The following is a 26,612-nucleotide window of genomic DNA, read 5'->3' as shown; positions in this document are numbered from 1 at the left end:
GAACTGCTGACAGTAACATGATGACAGGATTCCCAAGGGCCAACCTCCCACTCCACTCCCAGGGTAGTCTCTATTCCCGAAGCATCTCCAGCCACTGTCTATGTACACTCGCACTCCAGGTCTCCAAAGATTCGATTTTCCCCTAACCACTGAGGTCTCCTGGAGCACCTCCAAAGTAAATCCAGGGCAAGGCAGCACATTTGGGCCTAGGAAAGCATCTTCAATATATGCTCCGCAGAATAATGGCTCCTCCTGGGGTGAAAACTCACCAAGGACGTATATTCAAGACATTTGGCCACACGGACTGAAATAGGATTCCCAATTTCATAATTTTTTGAGCCTTTAATACACTTAACTTCATGTTAAAATACAAAGTAAAGCAAAGCAAAACACAGCACCCTTCATTAACTCAAATCTGTGTTTTGTTTTGTGGGTGTGATAACATGTACCTTCATGTCTCTGACACTTGTTGACAGACCAGACTGAAACCAATGCTTAGTGGCACACACTGTGGAAATGCCAGTCTAACGGCAAGACGGTGGTCAAGAGGTCGAAGACCTAGGTCTGGCTCTATCTCTATGTGTATGACTTAGGACAAATTTTATATGCTGTGTATCTCAGCTTTCTTGTCTATAAAGTAGAAAAAAATGCTTGTCCTAACTGCCTCACAGAGGAATTGTAATGGATACAACTGCTTCAAAAAGCATAGAGTACACTTGTGAAATTTTATGATGGTGCCCAGGGTAGAAGGGCACGCTACCTGAGAGCTGCAGAGCTACCCAAGCTTCCTAGCAAAGAACACAGCTGTCCCAGGTACCTTGGGAAGCCCAGGTGCTCTGTGAACCGTGCCCTCTTCTTCTCTGAAGGACGAAGGAGACGCAGGCTCTCCAAGCCAGGTCAGGTTACTCAGGACGAAGCAGGTCCTACACAGGCCCCTCTCCCGACATCTCACAGCAACAGCCAACATCAGTATCTTCAAAAATACACAAGGCAGAGTTACCAGGGGAGAAGGGGCCCACTCAAATTTCATTTCCAGATCTCTTCCACCTCCCTAAATGCTTCTGTGAGAGGAAGGAAGGCAAGCAATGTACAGGAGGAGGAAGAGAAGGGGAGGAGAAGATAGGAGAGTGTGATAGGTTGATTTGCTCAGAAAACAGCAGAATGAAAAAAATGACTATGATTCCTGAGACACAAGTCAGGAAAACACTCAAGCCCTAACTGTGACAGCACACACTGTGTCAACTGCGATGTGAGTGGAGGGACAGTTTCCAGGGTCCTGGAAAAAGAGCCTGGAGGACAGGAACCTGTACACGGGCTCTCCTAATCAGCACATTGTGTAGCAGAACTAGTGCAGAACCAGATTAGGCAAAAATAGCATCGAGGACTGGACAGTTTATTTATATACAACACGTGACAATGAATGTCAATTATGACGCCCTGAAACCTCAGGTTCATGCTATTTGTAGCTAATATAAATAGTGACCTTTATTACCAGTTACGTGAGATCTATTTGGTCAATTATTTCTTTTACAAGACAATCTCAAAGAATATAATGATGATAATATAATGATGTCTCTTGATGGTGAAGGCAATGGGGATTTTTATTTTCTAGCTGCATGTTGTCTTTTTTTGCTGTTGTTAAAAGAAAGAGCATGTATAACTTTTAAAATCAGAATGAAGCTACTTCCTTGGGGGGGGGAGACCTATTACTTACTCCTTTTTCATGCATTCATTCAAAAAATTGATTTCCTCCCAAGTGTGTGTATGATACACACACACATACACACATATAAATACTTACTTAATCAAATAAGATGAAGTCAGAAACTATATCCTAAGATTTTTGTTTTTCCAGGAAATGACAGCTCTTTTTCTTAAGCAGGAAGTGGAAGAAAACAATCATTTGATGGTAGTTTTACACAAAACCAGTAGAATATAGTGGCTGAGGAACACGAGCCTGTTGTCAGACAAACTTGGATTCTAACCCGCTGCTGGCACCTAGTAAACTTGTGACCTTGGCTGTACCACAAACTCTCCGTGCTTTAATCGCCTCCTCTGCAAAATGGGGATAATCATCATCACTTCAAAGGGTTTTTATAAGGATTAAAATGAGATAACCAAACGAAGCATTTATGAATACAAAATGTCAAGCCTACGTCTAGCCTCTGACTCCAGGCAAGTCAAATGTCATGTGATCTCATGTCACCACCCAGCACAAAATTGAAGAAAACCCAGTGCTGGTATGTTTTTTAGGCAAAATACATCCAGGGCACTGGGTCTTAATGTTTATCCAACCATTATTAGCAGTAGCAACAAGAGATGCTGTCACTTGAAGGTGAAAGTCATCCAGGGCACAATCAAGCAAAATAAGCTCTGCCAGAAGCTCAAGGATCAGAGCAGGACTTTGCTGTCACCTACACACATACACACAGAGCGGTCTAGTTAGGCAAGTCATGGGACTTGATGGGTTATGGCCTGGGCACCAACATTTTAAAGTCCAAGAGGAGAGGGTGTTGGGAAAAATAAGAAAAAGATACAAAATAAAATCAAATGCTTGGGCACTTCCTTGAAGAAAGCTTTTCCAGGGTGTAATAGGTAGCTGGAGTGGACGGAGCACCCCTGAAAATCTTAGCCGGGTTTTGTGACCCCCTTTCTTTATCTTGGGTAAACCCTGAAGACATACTGCTTGAAGGCAAAAAAGTGAACAAAAATAGAGTGCAACAGCCTTCACACTTGTTGCTGAAACACATTCCTTCACCTTTGAAAGATATTCATGAGAACTTGCGGAAGGCTGTCCTCATATAATAGGACAAATTGTGTTTAAATTGGGAAGCCAGCTGCTCCTTGATCAGTCATCCTTTTATCATCAACAGAACTTTAATTAGCCTCCATCTGCTTCCTGTTTTATGCCACAAATCTTAACTTTCACCTGTCTGGAACCAAACTGCAATAACTACACCCATAGTAAATAAAAACAATGAACTTTTCATACAACATGTAACTAATACTCATTAAGTTGATACTGGGCTATTCAAAATAGTGCCTAATTCAAATTAACTATTTTCCCATAAATGACAGTGTTCTATACTAAAAATTCAACAGAAACTGTCTCCCACCCACATCTTCTTGCATTTTTTCCATTAAGAAGGTTTTCAAGCTGTCTGGCTTCAATTTCCTGATTTTACTCATAAGTATGGGGCCATGTCAGGTCATGTGGTAACAATGGACAAATTTCAAAAACATAATGCTGACTTCAAAAAAAAAAAGTTGCTGAATGATACCTACACTGACACCATTTATATAAATGTAAAGGGGATGTGACTATATAGGATTTATGGACCTACACAGTAAGCCAAGCAGGGGGCAGGCTTCTCTAAGAAAAGGAGCCCTCAACAGCCCACCTCTGGATTAGTGACTCAGGGAAGGCAGAAAGGTTTCAAGCAAGATGGGTGATAATTGTTAAAACCATGTGGAGGCATGTGCTTACTAATTATATATTAGCCTCTGTGCTTTTCTAGATGTTGGGGATATTTCATCAAGCTGTTAAGAGAAAAACAAATGGAGGGTGACAGCAGCCAACAAGGGAAGAAGAGTAGGCGCCCTATACTTTCTGACCCCAACCCAGGCACATGCGCATCTGAGAGCTGGGGTAGCAGGGTACATGCCACACCCCAAACTCATCCTTTGAGAAAGGCTGAGCAACAGTACATGTGCCTCAAGGGTAGGGACCCTGCTCCCTCATCTTGAATCTCCCCATGCTAAGGACCTGAAATATGAATATTACTTGAGTCAATCAATATATATCAGAAGAGGATTTCTTGTGCTGCTATTTTCTAGCCCAATAACCAAGCACATCAAGTCAATTTCCCTTTCTTGAAGGAATCTGAAAAGATGAGTGGGTTACCCCTCCAGGCTGATGACCAGCCTATTGAAAACTAAAACCCTAAAGCCCCTGGCTCAGAGGTTGGGATCCAGCAGGTAAGGGAGGGTGCCCAGACTCCCTGTATTAAGAGTCATAACAGTGAGAGTCACCAGGTTTGGAAACACCTGGACTAGCTCCATGCCCAACATTTTTTTTTTCAGTTCTCATATTCTAAGAAAATCACTCAACTGTGTTATTCCATATAGATTCTGATTCAATAAGAGGAGGGCGAAGTCCCAGAATATTCTTAACAAGTACCTCATCTGACAGGCAAGTTTGAGAAACACTGTGTTAGGGTGCTTTGGGGTCATTAACACCAAATAATAAAAGGCAACTTATTAGTATGATGTTATTTAATAAGTAGTTAAGAAAGGATGTTTAAAAATATAAGGTTATGGATAAGAGCCAGTTTGTTCTGAGATCAAACTTTAAATCATCATTGTTTTTCAGAAAGAAAAACAGAAGCATCATTAGTGAATGAGGACGTGTCAACCTCACCTTTCAATTTCCTGGAACTTTCCTCCCCCGCTTTCCTCTTTAATATATAGTATTTCCTTTGGACACACAAGCAGCCAACTTCACAATGCAGGCTTTAACAAGATCACTGCCCCAGATACCAAAAAGCCAGCCAGGGACTCAGTGGGAGGAGCCCTGCTGCAGCCTGACTGCACCCACTTCCATGGTTCCTGCTTTGGCAGAGAAAGGGTAATCATGTCTTGTCAAACTCTGATGTCACTTCAAATTCCTTTACATTTCTGACAAGCCATCTGACACAGGGTGGAGACGGACTTCACACTTGCTCTGAGGAAATTAACAGTGGAATGTACTTTCATGGTATCAAAGGTTCTGCACACAGCGGAGCTGAGAGGAGGTTAAGTGAGCCTGACTGAGGTTAACGCAAAAGGAAAGGAGCGTGAAATCCCATCCAAAAATAGATCCCAGCAGCCAGCAGTTTTCAAGGGCTGAAAGCAAAATCTGTATGACAAAGATGTCTAGATAAGGGCAAAACTATCCTAGCTAGTCAGTCACATCAAGGTTCACATCACATCAAACATCTTTTGGAGGTGTTTAGTGCACACCTTTAACAAGTTCCATGTTTGAGATGAGGCCAATCCAAAAAGGGGCTCCTTCTTTCAGGGTGTGCCCAAGTGATCTGTGAACCCTCCTCCCCATCCCACGACCAAGGGCCAGTCTTCCACATATGCTGCATACACTTTTCCCCTAACTCTAAGGCTGCTGCTGTGATGTGAAAGTCTTTAAAGAATAAAAGTGGGAAAGCCCTCAGGCCAAAAAGTCTGGATTACAGTCCATAAAGTAGTGGAATCAATCAGTGAGGCCAGCTTTTTATTTCCCATTAATAAAATAGGAAACTTGTCTATTTTGTGAAACTGTCTTATCTTGTGTGTGCACATGTACACTGAGACATACTGGAAAATGGATTTCTTACTAAGTATCAGGCTGGGGGAAAAATGAGAAAGCCTCAAAAACAGAAAGAAATGTAGTACTTCCTAGAGGACATGCTTTCCCTCTCTAGGAAAGGCCTAATGATGAAGCCCGATAAAACGGAGCACAGCTCCATCCCCAGGGTTTCTGGAGATCTCCCAAATCCTCAGGGAGCTCCCACTCTGCAGGCAACAGAGGGGCCTTCTTTCCCTGCTCCTCGCAAGGCAGAATGATTCACCATCCGGACAAGGAAGACCAGAGGCTGGGAAAGGGTTATGTAGTAGCATGTTTTTTAACCGAGTAACTTCTGGGTGAGTTACTTTCTTATCAAGAGAACAAACATGGTATGCCAAACCTTCACAGAGTATGATTTTGAAGAAATATTACTCAAGTCTCCATCTTTCCTTCGTGTGGGTGCAGAGTCAGCACAAGGAAACCGTGGCTCAGGCAAGTGAGAAAAAATGAATTTAGATTATGTTTACAAGCCAAGGAAAGGAGAAAAGAAGACACGCTGAACAAATCCTCTACTGGAAACATTGCTAAAGTGTTTTTAAACTGAAGATTATACCACCACTTAAGATATTTTTTCTCTACTATTTTGCCCAGCATATTACAAAACTGCATCTAGGACTGAAATAGCAGATTGCCTCAAGAGCAAATGACAATATTTGTACCAGAAATGTTGGCAACCAGCGGCACAGATGGGTTTCTGCACAGCAATCTTCAAACTGGGGGCTCCAAGAATAACTCCACCTACTGCACCAATGCTAAATTGCCGAATCCAAAGTCAGAAGGGCTCATTATTCCATATTTTTTCCACCACCTCCTTCCCAAATGCACGTGTACCTGCCTGACCTCTTCTGCTGGGCGAAGGCTCGGAATGAAGAAGAAAAAGAGTGAGAGCAGGCCAGAGTGACAAGGTCCCCAGGCATCAACAGGAATGAGTGGTCCATTATCCACAAGATGCAGGAACATGAAAAAGATGGAAAACTCTAGATGAGCCAAAGTTACTTACCATGAATGGTTTTAATCTTCCCATTCAAATACAAATTTAAAAATATTTATCCAAATTTCATCTCCTCTCCAAGGCTGGGTACCTTTGTAAAATAACATCATTTTTATTAAAAGAAAGACTCAAGAATGGAGGGAGGAACTTGTACTAACCATAATAATTACTAGGATGGTCCCAAAGGCAGTCCTTCTACACCTACAGCACAATTCACTAGACAAAAACCAAATCTCCTTTAAGCGCTTGAAGAAAACAGCCACCTTTAAACAAAGGAGCTGGCACTTCCTTGTCTGTGCTCACTGACTGCCAAAGACTATGTGCTGTTCTTCCTCTGTTCCTCTGCAATTTCTACCAAATGGTCTGGAAAGGCAAATTAAACAGAAGTCTTCACTTAAGGAGACATTAATTATGAAACCCATCCAATTAAAGTGCTGTCATTGCCATTCACAGCATCCCTTCCCTGTCTTTGAAAACGGCCAGGGCTTTGGCAGTGGAAATGGGTCTCTGCCTCTGCTGTGCAGGCTGACCTCCAAGCAAACCATAAGGTCTTCCATACTAAAGAGAACAAATGGACAAACTTTTTCAGGTTAGGACAGCGCTTTTCAAATTACATAATGCAAAGTACAGAATACTGCATCATGTTCCATATCCCCACATCTCCCATGGTGCAGAAGGTCCAGAATCTCACAAACTAAATTCAATTAACAAAAGGTCAGGGGTTCAGGTAAACAGAAGCCTACATTTAAATAAACGTTAAATTTAATCCTAGAGAAACCAAGAGTGGAGGATTAATGGAGCACTAAAATTCCTACCCTTCCTCTCCAAATGATTAGTGTGTTCCTAAGACAGGCTCTGGTTATGACTCCCTGAACTATACTTCTCAGGAAGGTCAGGTATATCTGGAGAAAGGACCTCTACTTTCACTACCACGCCTTGATTCAGCTGAATCTGGGTAAGCCAAGTGACGTCATGAGTAAAACAAAGTTCTCTGCCTTCCTTTTCATTTTCCACTAAGTTAGCTAAAATCCCAGTGAATGAGGGTGTTAAACCCTTCACAATCATAACTAGCAGAAGCAAACAATGGTCACAGAATCCCAAAGTCCAGAAAAAAAAAAAACTTTTCAGCTTTGGAATAAACTTTCATCCTTATATTTGACTGAGTGTATAAGATTTGGGGGGAAGTTTACTCCAAGCCGGAAAGTCACCACAAGAAGACCCCACTAAAAAGGAGCTGGGAAGCAGTATGATTATTCCCATTAGTCATCAAATCTTCTCAACCCCCACTGGTAGAAGGCACCAGCCTAATAAGAGCAGTCCTCAGCCAAACCCTCTCTAGAGATTTCAGAATGAGCAAAGGAGCCTTCCTCGGTAAAACAAAAGGCAGGTCGCTCCTAGTCAACAAGACAGTGGTTTGGAAATCCTGCTGATGCAAACAGCCCATCGGTCAGTCAGTCAGGGGAGATCATCAAGAAATGACCACAAGAGTATCTGACACTAAAAGGAACCTCAAACATTCCCATCTATTCTCATAAACAGTTCCAAACAATTAATTCTAAACAAGAGAATGGCATGAAATTTACATTTTCTTCCCAATGAAGGCCTTTCTCACCAACAATGACATGGAATTAAAAAAATATATATCACATAAGCACAGTTAGCATTATTTTTAGAAATAACTTTCATTTCCATTTTAATTTACTTAAAATTCAAAACTTGCTAATTATAGAAAGTATTTCAGTGTCACTAAAACCGGAAGTTGCTGCAAAATAAAATATGGTACTTCAGAGTCAAACACAAGGATCTGTGTTGTAAAAAGAGTCAAACTCAAGGATCCCTGTTGTAAAATATTTGGTCTTTGTTACTCTCTCAGCATTCAATTTGTAAAAAGGAAACATGTTCCAGTCTGGTTAATTAACCAGTAACATAAGTCAAATAACGAATGCTGCTGCCTCCTAAATAAATCAGAATAGATTAACAGAATCCTTTGAGTTTATTCTGTTTCCGAACACATTTCAAAGCCACCAAGGTAACTCTTAACTGGAAGTTAAGAAAGAAGAAACGTGCTTCTGTGTGTCAGCAACAGAGGTTTGCAGGGGAGCCACTGTTCCCAGGTGAGGGGCCTGAGCTGGCTGGAGGAGCTGCCAGACTGCTGGGGCTGGTCACCAGAGCATGACTGGACAAGATCAGAAGCAGATGTTTGAGGGGTGCTTGGAAACAAGAAGATGAGGACGCAAATATGAGCAACTTGGAAAGTGACAGGTCTTACTCTTTAGCCATAATGTGCAAGTGAGAAGTAAATTTTAGCAAAAGTCTGCAATTCTGTCCCGTGGCAGCCTCTCTCTCCCTACTGCTTATGGCCCTTACCCAATTTCTCCTAGTAACAACGGTGTTATTTAACAACCCCTCTAGCCAGTCCGAAAATGTAACAGATTTGAAAACCATCATTTCTGTCCCAGAATGACTACTCCAGCACAATGACAGAGAAGCCTACTTGGATAAACAAAAAACCTATTTTCACAAAACACGGGATTGGATTAGACTAGTACCATCTAATAACATCTTAAGCTAAAAGATGCAAACAAAACAGTCTGAGAGGTATTTACACCAAGGCCTAAATGCCACAAATGGAGAAATCCTCTCCTTGCTGACTCCTGGGTCCCATCTTACAAAATGACACCCAGCAGTTTCTATCCCTAAAAGAGCTTTCCTGCCAAAAATGAACATTATCCAAATGCCCACCCCTTCCAGAGCTAAAGTAAAGCATTATGTCTAAAAAAAAAAAAAAAAATCTACATACCTTAATTTTAAAACAATACTGTTGGAAAAATGGTGCTGACAGACTTGCTCAACATAGGGTTTGCCACCAACCTTCAGTTTACAATAAATGCGGTATATGCAAACTGCAATAAAGCAAGGTATGCTTGTACTCCAAAATGGGAACCTAGCAAGAGCTAAAATATGAAAACTCAAACTCAGAACTAGTAAAATCTAAAGATGAACCAAAAACAGCACCAACCCAGAACATTTAAAAGCTAAAGTTAAGTTTTCCATCTCCACAGCAGAGGTTAATCTCAGCAGTCTCAAAGTCTAGATTTGTTACATTGGCTCAGATTTGCTGTGAATGAAGTGATGAGGATGAGGAGAGATGTTGAAAAGCCAATCCAGTTTAAACACCACACTGAGAACTGTACTAAGGCCTTCTGTGCAGCTATTTTATTTTTTTTTTAAAGAAAATCAAATTGCTTTGGGGACTGGAATAGACTTAATTTAACTAAACATTTTGCCTGGAATATGACAATTTTCAGTTAACATTCCTCTTTATAAGTTGCCCAGTAAAATCCTCTTTTACTTAATGTCCACTCCCTTCTTCCTTTTATTCCCTCTAGTTTTCAAAGTGTTAGGTATTGCTAAAAACACAATGCGTAGATTCTAGAAGACCACTGGAGCGCTGGAGCATGACTGATGAAAGGAGGAAGAGCAGAAGGCCAAAAGGACAAGCAGTCTCAAGCAGAGAGCAGGACCACTCAGGGAGTTCATCAGAAAGTCCATCATTTCTGCTCTGCAAATCCACTGAGAATCATAGAGACCTTCTGCCAACAAGTAAGGAGAAGAGTTGCTGGTTGTATGTTATTTCCTGAGGACAATACGTAACTTAAAACTATGGAAAGGTTATTTGAAATGTTTGGTTGCAATAACTCAGTAAGTAAGTTAAAGCTTTGCAAGCAGATTAAATGAAATAAATCAGTAGCCTGAATTCTCACAAACTGGCATCTTCCCCTACCACATTCACATGTGTTTCACCCTTCCCAGAAGGGGGTATCACAGTGTGCTGTGCCCATCTCACGTAATCTTCACCCTGCTCTCATCTCTTCCTCCAACAGCCCTCAGATTACTAAACTGCGGGCAAACTAATGTGAGGACCTGTGTACCTGCCATCCGTTAAAATATATATGTTTCAAAACTCTGGACACAGAGCTGTCTGCACAATTTGTTTTGTGAACCAGGCCTACAATGTCTTCCAGCGAGTTATCTTAAATTTTTAAAAGCAGCAGATCAATTTGTATTTCAAAGATCCATAACAAAGAACACTCTCTTTTAGAATAGCATTCAAAGCAGGGAAGAAGCAAAACTAAACCAGAGGACTGTCCTGCTTACTACATTCCTTAGGAACATTTTCTGAATAGCTCCAGTTCTACAACTAGAACTGTAGCATGAGGTGACCCCTGCCTTGGATGTAAGCTCCTAAAGGACTAAAACTCTGTCTTACTCTTGTTTGTCTTTCTGCAGTGCTTAGCACGGCCAAGAAACCAGACTTCTAATAACTGAGAAGAATCCAAGTTATTCCCTCCTTCTTCCCAATTTCAATAATCCTATTTTCCAATTCCTCATATTACTTTACTGCTTAAAGGGATGGCAGACCCCTACTGTCCTGCCATGAAATATTAAAGAAATATATAGGGGGCAATTCTGGGTCTCACATTATTAAATGTAGTAAGAGGCACATGGCTTATGATATTTCCAATCCAGTAAGTAATCATGTCATAGCCTACCTAACAGTTATGTTTATAAAATTTAACAATATCAACTATGCCTCAAGAAGAGAAGGAAGTATTTTAAATGAGATCATTTCAAATCTAAGACTCAAGGTGGAGAGGTACTGAATCTTGGGTCACATACGTAACATGGTGATTAGAAAACAGTTTACTTCCAGGGTCTCAAGCACCAGTGTACAAACATTCCAATATGTTACTGTTTTCTACCTAGGTAATAATAAAAAGCTTAGCAAGATATGTAAACATCCTGCAAAGAAAAGCTATTACCACTGTACAGTGTGCTTTAAAAATATTTCAAGTTCAAATTTGAACCCTAGTAATAAATAAGTAATACAAACTACTGGACATTCCAACCTATGGGATGGTTCTAACTTATACAGGTTGAGGTGGGAAGCCCCATGAAAGAGACGGCAGGGCACCCACCCTCCTGCCAGCACCATTCGGTTCCCTGGCCCTGAGACATTATTTCACTTTCTAAACTCTGAAACAGCTTACTTCTAGGAAAGCAGAACTTATCCCTAAGATTCTATTGGTTCCCTGAGCTAATTCTTCATTGGTCCATTTCTACAAAGCTTGTTCCTAATTAGTCACCTTTGTTATACCTTATTTGCATATGATGTTACAAAATGTTTCTAAGTCTAAACTGGTAGCCAATAAAAGCCTGTGTAAACCTACAGATGGGGTCCAGAGCTTGGAGTGTTAACTCCTCTGGGCCCACTGGTGTAATAAACTGGAGTTCTCCAACTCTCCAAGTGCTGCTTGGTCTCTCATCCGGATCCAGGTTACTGTCACAACTGAGCTATAACACTGAGCTGTAACACGCTTTTCTGCAACAAGGTAAAGAAAAGTGAAAATTTAACTTTTTGTTGTTTGCTACTTTTCCAAACAGCAATTTATTATATAAAGAATCTTCTAGCATTCCAGTAAAACTTACCCCAATATAACAAAAATCCAGGACTTTGGATCCTTCTCTGACATCCTTCTTTGCTTCTTGATTAGATGTTTCACAGGCTTTCAAGTGAAACTCAACAGTTGGCTCCAAGATCATTTAGGTGTAGCTAGACAAGGTGAGTGGCCCTATCACCATTATAGAGCACTGCCTATAATGAGATCCCCTCAGACAAGGGCTCACTGGACAACAACCCACAATTCATTAATACTAAAATGATCCAAGATCTCCTAATTTCTCCGAATTTGGAGACGATTTAGGGAAAACTCCTCCCTAAAAATGGGAGGACAAAAAAAGGTAATAGTTCATAAAGGGGTATCTTCTGTTTGAAGGGCCCCCCAAGAGAGCTACACCATTATCGAGTGAGCAGCAATATACATCCAAGTGCAGTCACAAGTTCACCTCCAAGTCCTTGAACGTGGAATCTGACTCCTCCTTCAACAGTTAATGATAGTGCACAAAAAACCCACGAGGGTCACTTCTATGTTCTTCTGGAGTTTCAGGAGGTCCATGAGAGCAGAAGGAGCTGAGCAGAAGACAAGGCATTTAGGGTGGAGGAGGAAGAGAAGGAAGGGGGGGGTTGGTGTTAGAAGCAGGGGCAGAAGTGGCCCTGGGTCATGAAGAGCTGGTTGGAGAGGGTGGAAATGGGCTGGGAGCATCTCTGGAGTGTTGGAATCCAATGCTTTCATTGTGAGGGTGAGGAAATTGAGGCTATGATCACAAAGCCAGTAAGTGACAGGAATAGGACCAGGTTGCCTAAGTCTCACCGCTGAGAAGGCAAGATGCAAGGCCAATAAATGAAGAGGTTGGAACTGCATGGTTTGGAGCACCTTTCTCTGTGTTCACCTCACACTCCCCTCCAAGGAAGAACGCTGAATGAAAGCAGCAGAAAAGGGGTGCATGCAGGAGGAGGAGGGGCCATCTGGACGATACGATTAGTTAACAGGCTTCTATCTTCAATGATAGCTACCATCAGGTATATTTGTAATTAGGCTCTAATTTTTATACTCTTAAGAGGCCAAGATCAACTCTTCTCCCCACATAAAGGAATGCCCTATTAGCTTTGCATTACAAATAAAGAAAACTTAGATGGAGTGATTAAGAGGTTGAATAAATAAGACACTGCTAGAAATGGTAAAATACCCCTTTGATGCTAAACAGCTATACTTGAGACTTCTGTTCTTTAGGGACTGGCTCTAAAAATACAAGATTATATTCCTGAAACAGGCTTTGCAGAGAAGAAAAAAACCTCCATTCAGTAAGCTTAACCATTAACTTGGAGTGGGGTTGAGTACCATAAAATCCAATACTTCTCATGTTAAACACACACAGGAATCACCAGGGATCTTATCAAAATGCACGCTCTGATTCCATATGCCTGGGATCAGGCCTGAGATTCCAGCAAGTTCCCCAGTGATGCTAATGCCACCAGCCCAGCCCATGGATCATACTTTAAACCACAAGACCATTAAAAAAAAAAGGGGGTACTAAAGCCACATTTCAAGCTATGTTTATCTCACAACTTAGACTGCTGGCTACAAAACAGTGACATGACATGTGAGTCTTCTTCCTTCTGAGTGATAGGCTCTGCAGAAATGGCAACATAACTTCTTTTCTGGGAGGGGGAAGGGGTTCGAGTCTAACAAGTAAGCATAAAAGCATGCAGTACATGGCATTGTGATTATTTAACACAACCGAATTTGCTCTGGGTTTGGGACAGGGAGGGGAAATCACAGCCCGTGTGTCATACAACAAAGGGACAGTAAAGACAGGAGTTAGGGAACCTGATTTAAGTCCTCTTAGGTGGCCAAATGGACAAAGTGTTCATTTTCATGAAAGCTAATCTTTCCCATTTGCACTCAAAATGGGCCCTGTGTTACTTTCCAGGAGTCCTGAGGCTTTTGTTCTGACAGCCCACAGGAAAGCCCAGAAAAGACCATGGAGCAGGACTGCTCTAATCCAGGCACACAATTATTTCTACAATACCTGACACCATTTCTTTCCATGGTCTCATGTGCCTTAGTGGACATGCAAGCTTTCTGAGGACTATCTTGTAAGTCTTTGTGGGCTAGTCCAAATTTGAGGAATAAAATTTTTAAAACTAGCCTTAAGAAGCAATGTGGCTTTGGAAATCTTGACTCAAATACCTGACAGTCACTAGTTACATGACCTTGGCTAAATTACTTAAGATTTCTGCTTCCTTAACTATAAAAGAGGATAACAGCCACCTAGTGAGGTTCCAGTAAGCTCAGGTACTTTGAGTGCCTGGCAGCTCAGTTGTTGGCCCAGTGAGGTTCAACAGCAGGAGTATCACCGGTACCGTTAGGGCCACCTTCTCCAGCTAAGCCAGCCAACCCCAATCCTCACTATACTAAACATCCAGACTACTGGGTAGGCTCTGTTCTCAGCGAGCTTACATTGCAAGCCAACAACACATAAAAGTCACAACCACTTTTTAAACATTGCTGATAATTCTCAACTTCTACGTACTCATCCTCTAAGCACTGTGGTATTCAGAAGAGAAAGACCATATATACACAACCAGCCTCTTTACTATCCCCAGTGCCATCTCTTCACTAATCCTGTCTTCCCACCACATTCCCCTCATCCTCATTCTGACAGCACAGCATCCCAAAGAGGAGGAAGAGAGACTCTCCTGTCACCCCATCTCCCCACTACATGTCCTTCCTGGGTCAACAGCAACTTGTCTTCCCCAGCATAGTGTGACAAGGAATGGACTGCCCCCTCCCTGCCAGCTTAGTACCGACCACACGGAAAGGCTACTTACCAAAAGCAAAACCTTGGAAGACCGTTATTTACAAGTAAGTGCATATGATTAATGCCTTAAAGTCCATAGTCTTTCCACATATATTATCCCAATCAATCCCAACAATAACCCTGTGAAGTTTCTAGGACTGCTATTCCTATTACCATCATTACAGATAAAGGCTCACGGAGTCTGATGTAAGAGACAAGTTCATGGCCACTTTCTCTCATTAACTAAGACAGAGATCTCCCCAAGAAGTCGGCGGTGAGAACATTCCAGAACCATCTATGTAATTCAATTACACACATCTTTTTGACGGAGACCACTGGAGCCCATTTTATCAGCCTGAGTTGTGCGGCTCTAAATTACCAGGATCTGTAAGTCATGCCCCACCATCAAGAGCCCTTCATCATACCCGGAACAAGGTCTCCTGTGTCAGAATGTAAATGGCCATGCTGAATCAAGGTTGAAGCTGAAACCCTACATTTTTCCTCGGTGAAGGAAGGGTCCTGCACTAAGAGCCTTCCCCTGAGCTTGGAAAAGTCTCTTCCAGTGATTCAGAGCAGAAAAGAAAACAGCTGAGCCTCCCCACCCTCACATGTATCCCGAGGACCATCTGAGGGCCTGTTCACCAGTGTGAGAGCTCTTCTCCTGCTCCCTCTGCCTACACACCCTTCTCTGGCTGAAAGGGCCTTTTCAGAAGGATCAGAGATGTGCTATAAAATCTTGGTAATAAAAATAAAATTAAAAGTAATTGAGTAATGTGAGCGTCTGGTACTCCAGTCCCAAACAGAAAGGAATGTGCCTGGGAGCCAGCAGGCAGAGCCACATTCTTCCTGTCACCCTGTTCTGGCTGGCGGGCTAGAGAGGTACTGGGGACAAGTCCTCTGACAACATGGCTTTCCCAACATCAAAGGGTCAGATCGTGTCTTCAATTTGTAACTTGGATCCTTCTCAGTTTCAAATCACAGACTGACAAAGGTTGAAGACTGACAGAGTATAAAAATCATTGTGTACCGAGTCAAGACTATGACAAGCGAAAGGAAATAACAGGATAAAAGAGGCCCCCATGCAGAGAAGAGGATGGAAATCTACCACAGTGAGTGGCAGAGCGTACAGTAGTGAGGTTGGCTCTTCAAATGGCACAGGGCACAGTGGTGGTGATCCTGCCAAGTATTAAGTATTGTCCATGGAAGAGTCACAAACAGGGAAGGGCTGTGTCTCACTGGTGATATTATTCAGTTTGTCTATCTTTCTTTATTTTTTTAATTATTAAGAAGGGGTATTCACAAATGATAACGAGCTATTTCTCAATTTCTTTCCCTAAAAATTCTGGTTGAATTCACAACCATTTCCAGTGATACAACATTATTTACAAGAGGGAGCAAAAATAACTAATGAAATTAACCAGCCTTGCCTATTAGTATGAATAAAAATCATAAAACACCAAAAGTTTAAAAGAAGAGTCAATATTTTCTTGAATGTATTCTTTCAGGAATATTTACACAAATGTGGCTTACGTGGTCAATATCCACCCAAAATTGGGCAGTGTTTTTTTATGAGCTAAGCTGTTTTGCCCTTTATAATGTCTCTAAACTTGAATACACCCCTGACTCTGTGCTACTCAGAGTGTGGTCTGGGGACGAGTAGCATCACCTGGGCGCTAGTTACAAATGCAGGACACCTCAGGCTTCACCCTAGATCAAATGAGTCAGAACCTATGTTTGTACAAGATCCTTGGGTGATGCATACACACACTGAAGTTTAAGAACCACCATCTAGAAAGATGTTTCATTATTTAAATATCATTTAAGCCCATTTTAACAGGTCTGCTAAAAAAGCCTTCCTTACAGTAATATGCCCTCCCATAAGTCCCATCTATGGATGCTTTCCTGGTAACTAGAAGACTCAGGGAAGTAACTCCATTATCAAGCCTGTTGTTGGAATACTTTTAAAATGAACCTAAAGTTCTTTTTTTTTTCATGTATGCAATGTTTGGGGGAGGGGGATCTCTAAATTCATTACAAGCTTTCCATGACACACCATAGTGCCACTATTTCTACTGATTATCAAAAACATACACAATAAACAAAAATAAAAGCAGGTATCCACATTAAGTCAACAATAAAACAGCAATAAACATGGCAATGCAAGTGAAGAAGGTACCAAAAAAAGTCTTCAAGACAAAATTATTTGCAAAATTAATCTTGCTGGAGAAGAATATGTGCAACTCAATTCAGAGTGAGGAAAGACAACTTTTGTCTAACTGAAAGAAATGGGATTTTCCCCCATATGCCAGTCTCTATCCTCAGCTTTTTAAATACAGTATTGAATTTAAGCCTTACCACCTTTCACAGCCAGGCACTAAAATCTGCAGTGTACAGCTCAATGAACATTTCAACTTGTATACCCCTGTGTAACCATGGCCCAGATCATTCCCAGCGCCCCAGAAGGAGGCTCTCATGTCCCACCCACTCAGCAACTCCTTCCCAACAGGTAACCACTATTCTGACTCCTAACACATACATTAGTTTTGCTTATTTACTGAAATTCATACAAACGGAATTGTGCAAGATGTACCTTTCCAACCTAGCTTTTTTCATTGAATAATTCTGAAAGGATCTATCTAGTATGGATAGGGGAAAAGGGAATGCCCTGCTAGGGGAACAGAATGAGCAAAATAACTAGGAGGGAGGAGAATAGCCTAGAGCATGGAAGGGGGGCTGATGAAGGAGTTTGTAGGAAAGGAAGTTGGAAAGATGGACCTTTGATGGTGGGTGGCCTTGAATGCCAGTAGAGTGCCTGAAGGTGTTTGAAAGGATGAATGACATAATTAATGCTATAAGGGAGGTGACATGTCAAGGAATTTGATGTCACAGCTTGCCCAGAGTAGAGTGAAAGAGGAGGAAACTGGAGGCAGCCAGCCCAGTGTAGTGATACAGGTAGAAGAGGTAAGGATCACAGGGAAGATGAGGGAGGAGCCTCCATCTGACATTCCGGTGTGAGGACTGGAGTGGATGGAAGGAGTTTTCTCCAGGGTCCAGAATGAGACTACTGAAAGAACAGTGGTTAAGTGCTATTCAAAAAATAATGAAGTCCAAAAAATGAAGCTTTTTTGGGAAACTAGTTTTAGGGAGGAAAATAAGTTTAAGGCCATTTAGTCACCAGCTGACTTACAAATCAGACTAAACCTCAGGAGGAAAGATGCAGAGATGTAGATATAGGAGGTGAAGAACAAGAGAGCAAGAACTAATAAACGAGTGTCCAGAAACCATGTGTTAGAATCAAGGCACCTGAAGTTAGTGAGAAGAGAGACCACCAAGAAACAGCACGACATACAGGACTAAACCTTGGGGAATATTCCAAGAAAAAAAGAAAAAGGAGTATGGAAAACAAGGACAGAAAACCCTAAAGATCACAGAATATGTCTGGCAGCAATTCCTGCAACAGACATTCAATTTAAACTCTTTCTCTCAAGTATAACCATTGTAAATGCTGAAATCAGATTCTCCAAAGAAATACAACGTACTTCAGAAGCTTCATTAACTCTTTCTAGCATCTCACTAGATTATTACTTTGCAAATTACTGTCTAGGTATGCTAAACTTAGTAAATTATTGTTTGGGTAGACTAAATAGTAGCCTAGTACTCTGAAAGAGTTAATGGGGCTTTGAAACGGTCTGATTTACTCCTAAAGTGCTTTTCATACTCGGAACTCAAATATACTTAGCACCAGTGATTTAAATGCAATCCACTAAACTGGGCATTCAAATTTCTGTCCAAATTAGAGCTAACAGATTTTTATTTAGACTTCCTAGTCATCATAAATCCTAGATGATTAACAATCAATCAACAGTAGTCTTTCATCAAGAAATCTACTACAAATAAAAACTAAAAAAGACACAGAAAACCTCAGCTCAGTGTCTGCATGGTAACAGTCTCTGGAAACATGAGCCTGAGGTGCATCTAGTCTGTGTATAAAATTATCCCATAGCTCAATCTGTCTTCCCTCTCTCTGTTCATCTTCTCCCTTCTACCAGATGACAATTGATAGATTTGTTTGTTAAAGCCCAGTGTTTGGGAGATTATTCAATGAGAAGTCCTAAGATGGGGTATTCTTAAATGGTAACAATAGATAATATGAAAAGAGGAACTTAGCTTTTTGATTTAAAGCTAATTTTTATCTGCTCAAGTCACTACCAGTTATACTGTCAATGATCATATTTTACATTATTCCCTGATTGAACTTACTCTATTAATCAAAAGCAAGTTAGCAAGTTTATACACAGTATTAAGCAGTGATTTTTAAAAGATAATCCACAGAGAAGATAACAGGAACATTGATAAAACATTAAGTTTTGTTTCATTAAAGAAATATAGCTCTTTTCCCAATTTTTCAAATTTTCTTTTAATGATGCTTTTAAAATTATAAATACAAATTTAAAGTCAAATTAGTTCTCATCAAGTCTCCAAGCAAATCTGAACAAATCAATCTTCTGAACTGCCCAACACACTGAACAATGACATTTCACTAAAATGATTTTGAAATTTCCATTAAAGTTCTCAGTGGTTGAATGGCTTTTTTGTCAGATTGTCACTTTTTGACATGCGTTTCAAAGATGTTATTCTTCCTTTGCTATACAGAGTAATAACCAGGCGTATCTTTAGACAAGCAGAGTTTTATCATTAATATCTTCATTTGAAAAATACTTTGAAGTAGAAATTTTACCAAAGATCCTCAGTTCAGACCTGTTATGCAATCTAAAATAAATACAAGCAGAAAATTCACCAACATTTTCAAATGTTAGAGATTAGAAAATAAGGTAACTAGAATTCTATGGAGGTATATATATTATTGTTAATTAAATTGCATAGCTTTCATGGCACACAGAAAAATTCACATAAACCTTAGCAAAAAGACAAGCATTCTGGTTTTCTTTTTAATTTATTTTTAGTTCCACCATGGTAGGAACAAATTAAATAAAGGTTTAAAAAAATTTTTTTAACTAACCACAAGTTAAACAACCAATGCCATGTAAGTGTAGGTAGGTTACTCTTCCTCCCCCTAACTTAGTGCAGGTGAATCTGAGCAAAGGAACAGGGACATGGACACCAAGGGACAGTGAGTCTGCACGTATTCTCTGGCATTTACATTAGGCAAAAAACTAAGCCTGCTGTACACAGAGAAATTTTCAAAAGGAATAGGTATATGAGACAAAAGCTTTCAAAGGAAATTTAAAAAGCCTTCTTTCTCTTTTTTCTCAGTCTCTTTTGAGGACAAGAAAAAAGTTTAAGTTCAAAGCATCAAACTTACTGATACAGGTCCCTTGGGAATTGAATGTGGCGGACTGGGGAAGGCACATAACCAATGTACATGTTAAATGTAGAAGAGAAAGAACTTCAAACACACAATATAAAAGATTATTTCAAACACCAATGGAGAGAGACTTAACTTCAATTTCTACCAGAGGTTTTTTAATGCTCATGTTTTTCCACTCAAAATCATGTGGATTGAAAAAAAATTTTAATTTCATCCCAGCACAGTGCATTTTATCTAGCAGGTATGGTTTACACAGCTTCAAATATACTACCTTTGGCCACTAATTGCCAATCATCTTAAGGCTTTTCCAGGATTTGTGCCAGAAACTTGAGAGTAGTTTAACAATCTATCCTTTTGTAATTGACACAAGTAAACATGGCCCCAAATGCAAAACAGAACCAAAAAAAATACTATCTACCTCATCTACCTGATATGCATTATTTTCTGCACATTATACACATATTACCATAAAATTGGTACAGAGTTCAAGGTCTCAATCTAGGGGCAACTTTGTGCAAGATGAGTAAGGGATGCATGTGAACACACACACACAAGTACACACCACACACACACAACCACTCACTGTCTCAGTCCCTCAACAGCTATGCCAGTGTTAGGGCCATTTCCTCAGTTTTAATTGAAGGCACCAGCAATAATCCTTCAAGTCTCTTTCAACTTCTTACTACGCCTATGCCTTTTATTTGCATTTCAGACTTCCAGCACGTGTTTAAGATAAATCTATCACTCCAATATAAGGTATGAAGAGAAACAAGATGTATCCCAAACAAAGTAGGCTAGATGTGGCTTTTGTCAATGTCTTTAATGCCACTGGCCATTAAGTTAAAACGCACTTATTCAATACAATTCAAACCATATCAAAACCCTAATTGTTCAATTAATCAAAGAAAAGGGAAAGTTAAAGTACAGAATTTTTAAAAACTGATATATAGGCCTTAAACATTTACCTTAAAATATATACAGGTAATAAATGTGCTTGACATAAGGTAAAATCTTTCCTTTGAGACAAGGTCCAGTCTTTCTTATAAACCCACAATGCATTGTCACTGAAGATTTACAATGCTGATTTCTTTAACGTGGAGGAGGAAGCTACTCAACCACTGCATAGCAATCCACCTACAGATTTCTTCAAGCTTTCCCCCTAATCTTTCATAGTGTCTGACCACACCTAATTCATCAGCAATTTAAGTCTTTCCAAAGTGTTCAACTTAGTTGTCCTAAATATAATTTTATTTCATTCATATTTAATGGATTCATTTAATATTTAATTCATTTTTATTAATTGGGAAAGAAGTACAACTGCACAAACATGTTTGAAAGAACACAAATGAGTTCCAAGAAAAATATAACTGAACTGGTGTATAAGAGGGTGGCACAAGCAGCCAGAGAGCCGCGTTCAACCAGGAAGGGGACATCATGGAGGGAATCGAGAGCAGGGTTCACGCATGTGCTAGTGAAGTGTAGGTCAACCAGGAGAGCTGCTCCCACAGATGCTGGTGTTACCACCACAGCATATCCTCAACACTTAAGGGCCGAGCAGGGGTAAAAACAGGGAAGGCTACAGGATTTTTTTCTTTAACACTTGATTTATCTTGAACGTGACAGAATTAACCTGAATTGTTCCACTTCTATTAAAAAAAAAAAAAAAAAGATTTGCCACCCAAGAAGCACTAAATATTAACATATTAAATGTGTAAGTTGAATGTTACTTGTTCCTACAAGTCTATCTTCTGGAAAATCTGAACAGTGATATTGTATATGTATGTGCGTGTATGTACATGTTAATTAATGTGCACATATGACCGAGTATAACTCTCAATTATCACATAATTAGCTTGGTGCCAGATAATTTTTTTTAATTCTCTTAAGCTTTGGAATACATGGTATGGTCTTTATGGAGTTCTCTTAGCACGTTTCTCTTCCTTTGTGCTCTCTATATTAGAACTCATTAAGAGGCCTTCAGCCCAGAGTCCTATTGGTAATAGGCAAGAACATCAAGACACCAGGGTGGACAGACACACAATCTGTACTGCAGATACTGAAAGGTAACGCCACTTAATCACCAATAGCCTTTCTCTGCTGTAAGCTTTCTTCTTTACAAATGTCATAACAGGCAACAGGGCTCTAAACCAGACAGCTCTGTATTTGCTCACATACTTGTAAATATTACTGCCATCCCTAAAAACAGTCCTATATAGAATAACAAGCCACACACTACTAGGTTAAGATGTTATTCTTTTCCAGACAGAAACCCAAAGTGTATTTATTTAACAATATAGAGAGCAAAACAGGTATATGTTAACTCCTTTCTAAAATCCATCTGGTTCCTATTTGACACAAAACTCTTTCTCCTGGTTCTTAAACCGCTTCAGGAATGCAGGTTTTGCTATGAATAATCACATTTGTTAAATGCCGTAGAAACCTGAAGTCTTTGTTTCCAAAATATAAAAACTGCTACATATTTCTCAATTTATTAAAAATCAAAAAATAAAACTAGGTAGTAATGTTCTTCATCATTTACTCAAAAATGCAATTAAAGAAATGATTAAGCATTTTTTAAACTCTGAAATATACATGCTCTGAGTTTGTAATAGTAAAGGACTTGGTATCCCCAGGAAGAGTAATTATGCTCAGTTACGTCAAAGTCCTTTTAACATGCTTTTAGGTGGGCAAAATTGGTAACTGAATATAATTAATATTTTTTTTTATAAACTGTAATCCTGACCTCACTTTTAGTGAACAAAACTACACACTATAGAAAAGTCAGTACTAGAAGTCAGTTACTAGTACATGTCTATAGAAGTAAAACACGAAAGATAAAAAATTCTTAAAATTCACTGCATGATCATACCATTTTATTCCCTGATCAAGAAATAAATGGGCATTTCCAGGATAATTCCAATTTGTTCACAGATGCTCAGTCACAATTTCAAGCAGTCCAGAGCGTCATAGTTGGTGCTTAATATTTTACTTACCAGCATTATTGTCAGCAAAACTACATACGAAAATTCCCCTTCTCAGTAGCTCCTGATGCTCAATTACAAATGATGGGGACAAGGCCCCCAGTTCCCCAGCATTATCTCCAGGAATCCACCTCCAACTACGCTGCACTTCTCAGTTCCTTTAACATGCCGACCCTCTCCCACCATCCCTGTGTTCAGGCTGCTCCTACCACCCTGGATCTCCTCCCTGCCCAAAGACAGCCTCAGCCTGCTGAAATTCTACCCACACTTCTGCACTCTTTAAGTATGGGCCATATTTCTCCTGGTGTTTCCAACTCGATGTGACCTTTCTAGCCCCTGAAACCTCAGTACTCCCTTTTACATTTCTCTCCAGGCACTTGCCCTTACTACCTATGTATCAGCAGCTATATAAACCCTGACCAGTTGCTAGCCTCTTAAAGCAGAATCTGTGTCATCAACAGCTGCACAAAGTGAAGGAATAATACCACTGGTGATCAATGGAGATGCAGGCTGGCAAAAATAACCAACTAGTGTGTGGAAGGATGCCACAAATTACACCAACAGTGCTGCCAACAGTAAATTCTAAGAGATGTCTCTCAATATCAGTTGAGGACTGCTTAAAACTAGTTAAGTATGAACCTAATAATCTAGAAGACGCACATGGGCTGAGCAAAAAAACAAAAACAAAAACAAATCTGGACACAATAGTGCACTGGAATTTACTGAAAGGCATATTCTATTTAACTAAAATACTGTAAAAGGAACTTTTTCCAAATGTTAGACAGCAAGATAAGCAAATGTAAAATCTGAAAATCAAAATAACAGCCATGACTTTAGTGACCAAGGTGGTTTTCAAACACCCAAAGCTGACAGTTTACCAAACTGAAGTTATATCATCCTTCAACACTGAGACTACACCACACCCATCCTGTCACCTGAAGCTATCTAGCCTAAAACAGACTATTTAAAGGCGTAGCAACACTTCAGAAGCAGTAAACCAGCTTCTGTCAGCTAAGGAAAAGATTTTAAATGACTGCATCATGTTCTCTATTTTTTGGAAGGGTATGGAGAGAGGAAGGGTGCCAACAGGGACTGAGGGAGGCTGTGGAGTGGATGTCCCTGCAAGACTTGACTTGCCAGGTGTCCCCCTATCCTCCCCAAGCCATCCCTACATCTGAGGGTCCTGCATTCCAGCCCATCCAACTTCCTCACGGCCACTCCTATTCCCCACTCTCTAAAAAGCACGTCTGATCACATCCCTGACCTGCTTAAAACCCCTTGGTTTTTCCATCAGGTAAAGATCGAGTCCACGTAAGGCTCTCAGATCTCACCCTGCAGCCTTATCTTACCCTGCCTCTCCCTTCAGACTTTGAACTTGGACTCCCAAAACAGTGTGTCATTTCATGCTTCCCAGGGGCTGTCCATAAACCCCTCAAGTTTCTCCCGAGCGAGGGCCTCCTGTCCCTTCTGACTGGAGGTCATTGTTACCTCCTGCATGCCTACTCTGTGCCTTGTCCAGGCTTCTGTTACTGAAGGAGGCACATGGTGCTGCAATTCTGGAAAAACTGGAAAACAGGGGGACAGTGACTATTTTCTTGTTCTGCACCCTGAGTGCCCAGCAAAATGCAACAGACATAGCAAGGAGTCCAAGAGCACACGACATCTCATCGGTGGGACCACCTCTGGACTATTGTAACACCGCAAATGCCCGGAGGCAGACAGCTATCCATCCCAGTCACTAAATATGAGCACCAGAAAAGCCACATTCTTCTTGAAGACACTTTTATGCTACACACTCACTAATTTCCCATTTGAGGCTGCTTTACTTCATTCATTTGTTCCAAATGTGCTCTACTACATGTCAGGCACTGTACAAGGCAGGCAAGGAAGGAAGGAAGGAAGGAAGGAAGGAAGGAAGATAAGATAAGATAAGATAAGATAAGATAAGATAAGATAAGATAAGATAAGATAAGATAAGGCTTGTCTCCACTCTCAGGAAACTGAGAGCCTACCAGGGGATTCTATAACCCCGAATACATCATTTAGTAATTATTCCACAGTTTTTAGTACAGTACATATAGATAATAAGTACCTATATATTCAGTGCTTTTATTCTCATCCACTATTTAACATCCTTTGGCTACTAAAGTCATTTCTATTGCTCTTGCGTATTTCCCAAGTTTTACGTCCTTATGACACATGGCAAAATAAAGGTGGACTGGAGGTGCCAATAAATGAAACATGCATTTACAGATAGGGAATGAAATCTCAGTTCTAGTGGTGGGAGGAACTACAGAGACAGACTAGCTCAACGTCATCATCGTACAGAACAAGTGGCCCAAGACAGAAAAAAATTGTATCAACTGCCTGGGGTCTTCCAAAAGGTTACAGCTGAACCCAACTTAGAATTGAGATCTCCTGTCTCAGCTCCATTCTCTTTACCCCTGTCCTGCTCCTCACCTGACTGTAACGTGTCCCCTGTGATGTGTTAAATTCAGACCGCAGTCATATGAAAAGCTGAACTGGTGTCTCTCAGGGCAGAGGTAATGACAAAAGCCAAAAGCAACAAAGTAGAACCATATAATGTCATAGCCAAATGTTTCCTTCAGCTGCTAACACTTTTTAAATTTGTGGTAAATAGAATTGTTGGTCCTAATTGTTCCGGCATGGTTACTTTCATGGCCCCTTGCTGGAGGAAGTGCACTTCTCTACTCCCCGATTTCAGGTGTGGCCATAAGGCTTATTTTGGCCAATGGGATGCTAGCAAACCTGGAGCTAACAGAGCCTGGAAGTGAACTTGCACCGTAAGGCTCTCCCTCTTGTGCATCTGACATCAACCTGAAAACGTATCCCAGACAGTTACTTACCTTCCAGCCTGGGCCTCAAAGTGAGAAACAGAATGAGCTGCCCCAAGCAACTTCATACACGTGCACAAGATGTATAAGGACTCACACTTATAGGTGTATTGCACTGAGATGCTGAGAAGGTTTGTTATGCAACAAAAGCTGACTAATATAATGTCTTATCCTTCAAGTCAAAAATGCATACCTATGGTTATCTGTCACTACTGCATCCCCTCAGAGTATTAGCACACTGTTAAAGTAGAAATCAACTAATTCTCTTTTATTTCCATTTTGCTAATTTCTTGAGGCCATTTCTTATTTGAATTACCTTTAGAAAAGAACATGTCTCCAAATTAAAGTGTCATCTCCAAGTGCTTCACTGATTCTTAAGGTAGGTATTATGTAAGTGGGAGACAAATGTATTCTTTCAGTACAATCTCACAAAATGCCTCCTCCTCCCTTCAAAGCAGTAAGATTTGTCATGATCACAGTTAATTTATTAAAGATAATATTCAGCTCATGTGATGGATCCTACAGAGAGGTGGGAAGGGTGCAGGTACTAAAGATGTTTAAAAGGCTGCTTTTAAAGCCCTCAGCTGGAATAAATGTTAAAAACATTGACTTTTTATATTTTTAAAGGCCTTCCAAAATCAGGTAACATTAAACAATGACACCCAATGTAAATGTCCTTCAATTTAGCCATTTTCTTATTGCAGCTCATATCCCAATGTTGTTAAAACTACTCCAATTTAATTAATTTTCATTATCATTTATAATATTTGAAGCTCAGCAGACCTGAAATAAAATTACGTTTGTATGACAAAAC

General features: G+C 40.4%; 1 protein-coding gene across 2 annotated transcripts in view; it reads right to left on the bottom strand.

The window, feature by feature from the left end:
* Nucleotides 1-26,612, bottom strand: part of FOXO1 (forkhead box O1) — an 86,748-nt gene that overhangs the window by 21,307 nt on the left and 38,829 nt on the right. Inside the window, exon 2 of one of the 2 annotated variants that reach the window (XM_032496251.1) lies at nucleotides 818-973. The exons of the other annotated variant lie outside the window; for it this stretch is intronic. Within the exon in view, the coding sequence (XP_032352142.1) occupies nucleotides 818-973 (156 nt within the window). The remainder of the gene's footprint in view (nucleotides 1-817; nucleotides 974-26,612) is intronic. 2 annotated transcript variants of the gene reach the window in all.

The sequence above is a fragment of the Camelus ferus genome, chromosome 14 (genome assembly GCF_009834535.1).
Source record: "Camelus ferus isolate YT-003-E chromosome 14, BCGSAC_Cfer_1.0, whole genome shotgun sequence".
NCBI classification, from domain to species: Eukaryota; Metazoa; Chordata; class Mammalia; order Artiodactyla; family Camelidae; genus Camelus; species Camelus ferus.
Note: the sequence above shows the minus strand (reverse complement) of the source record. Positions and strands in the feature narration are given on the sequence as shown.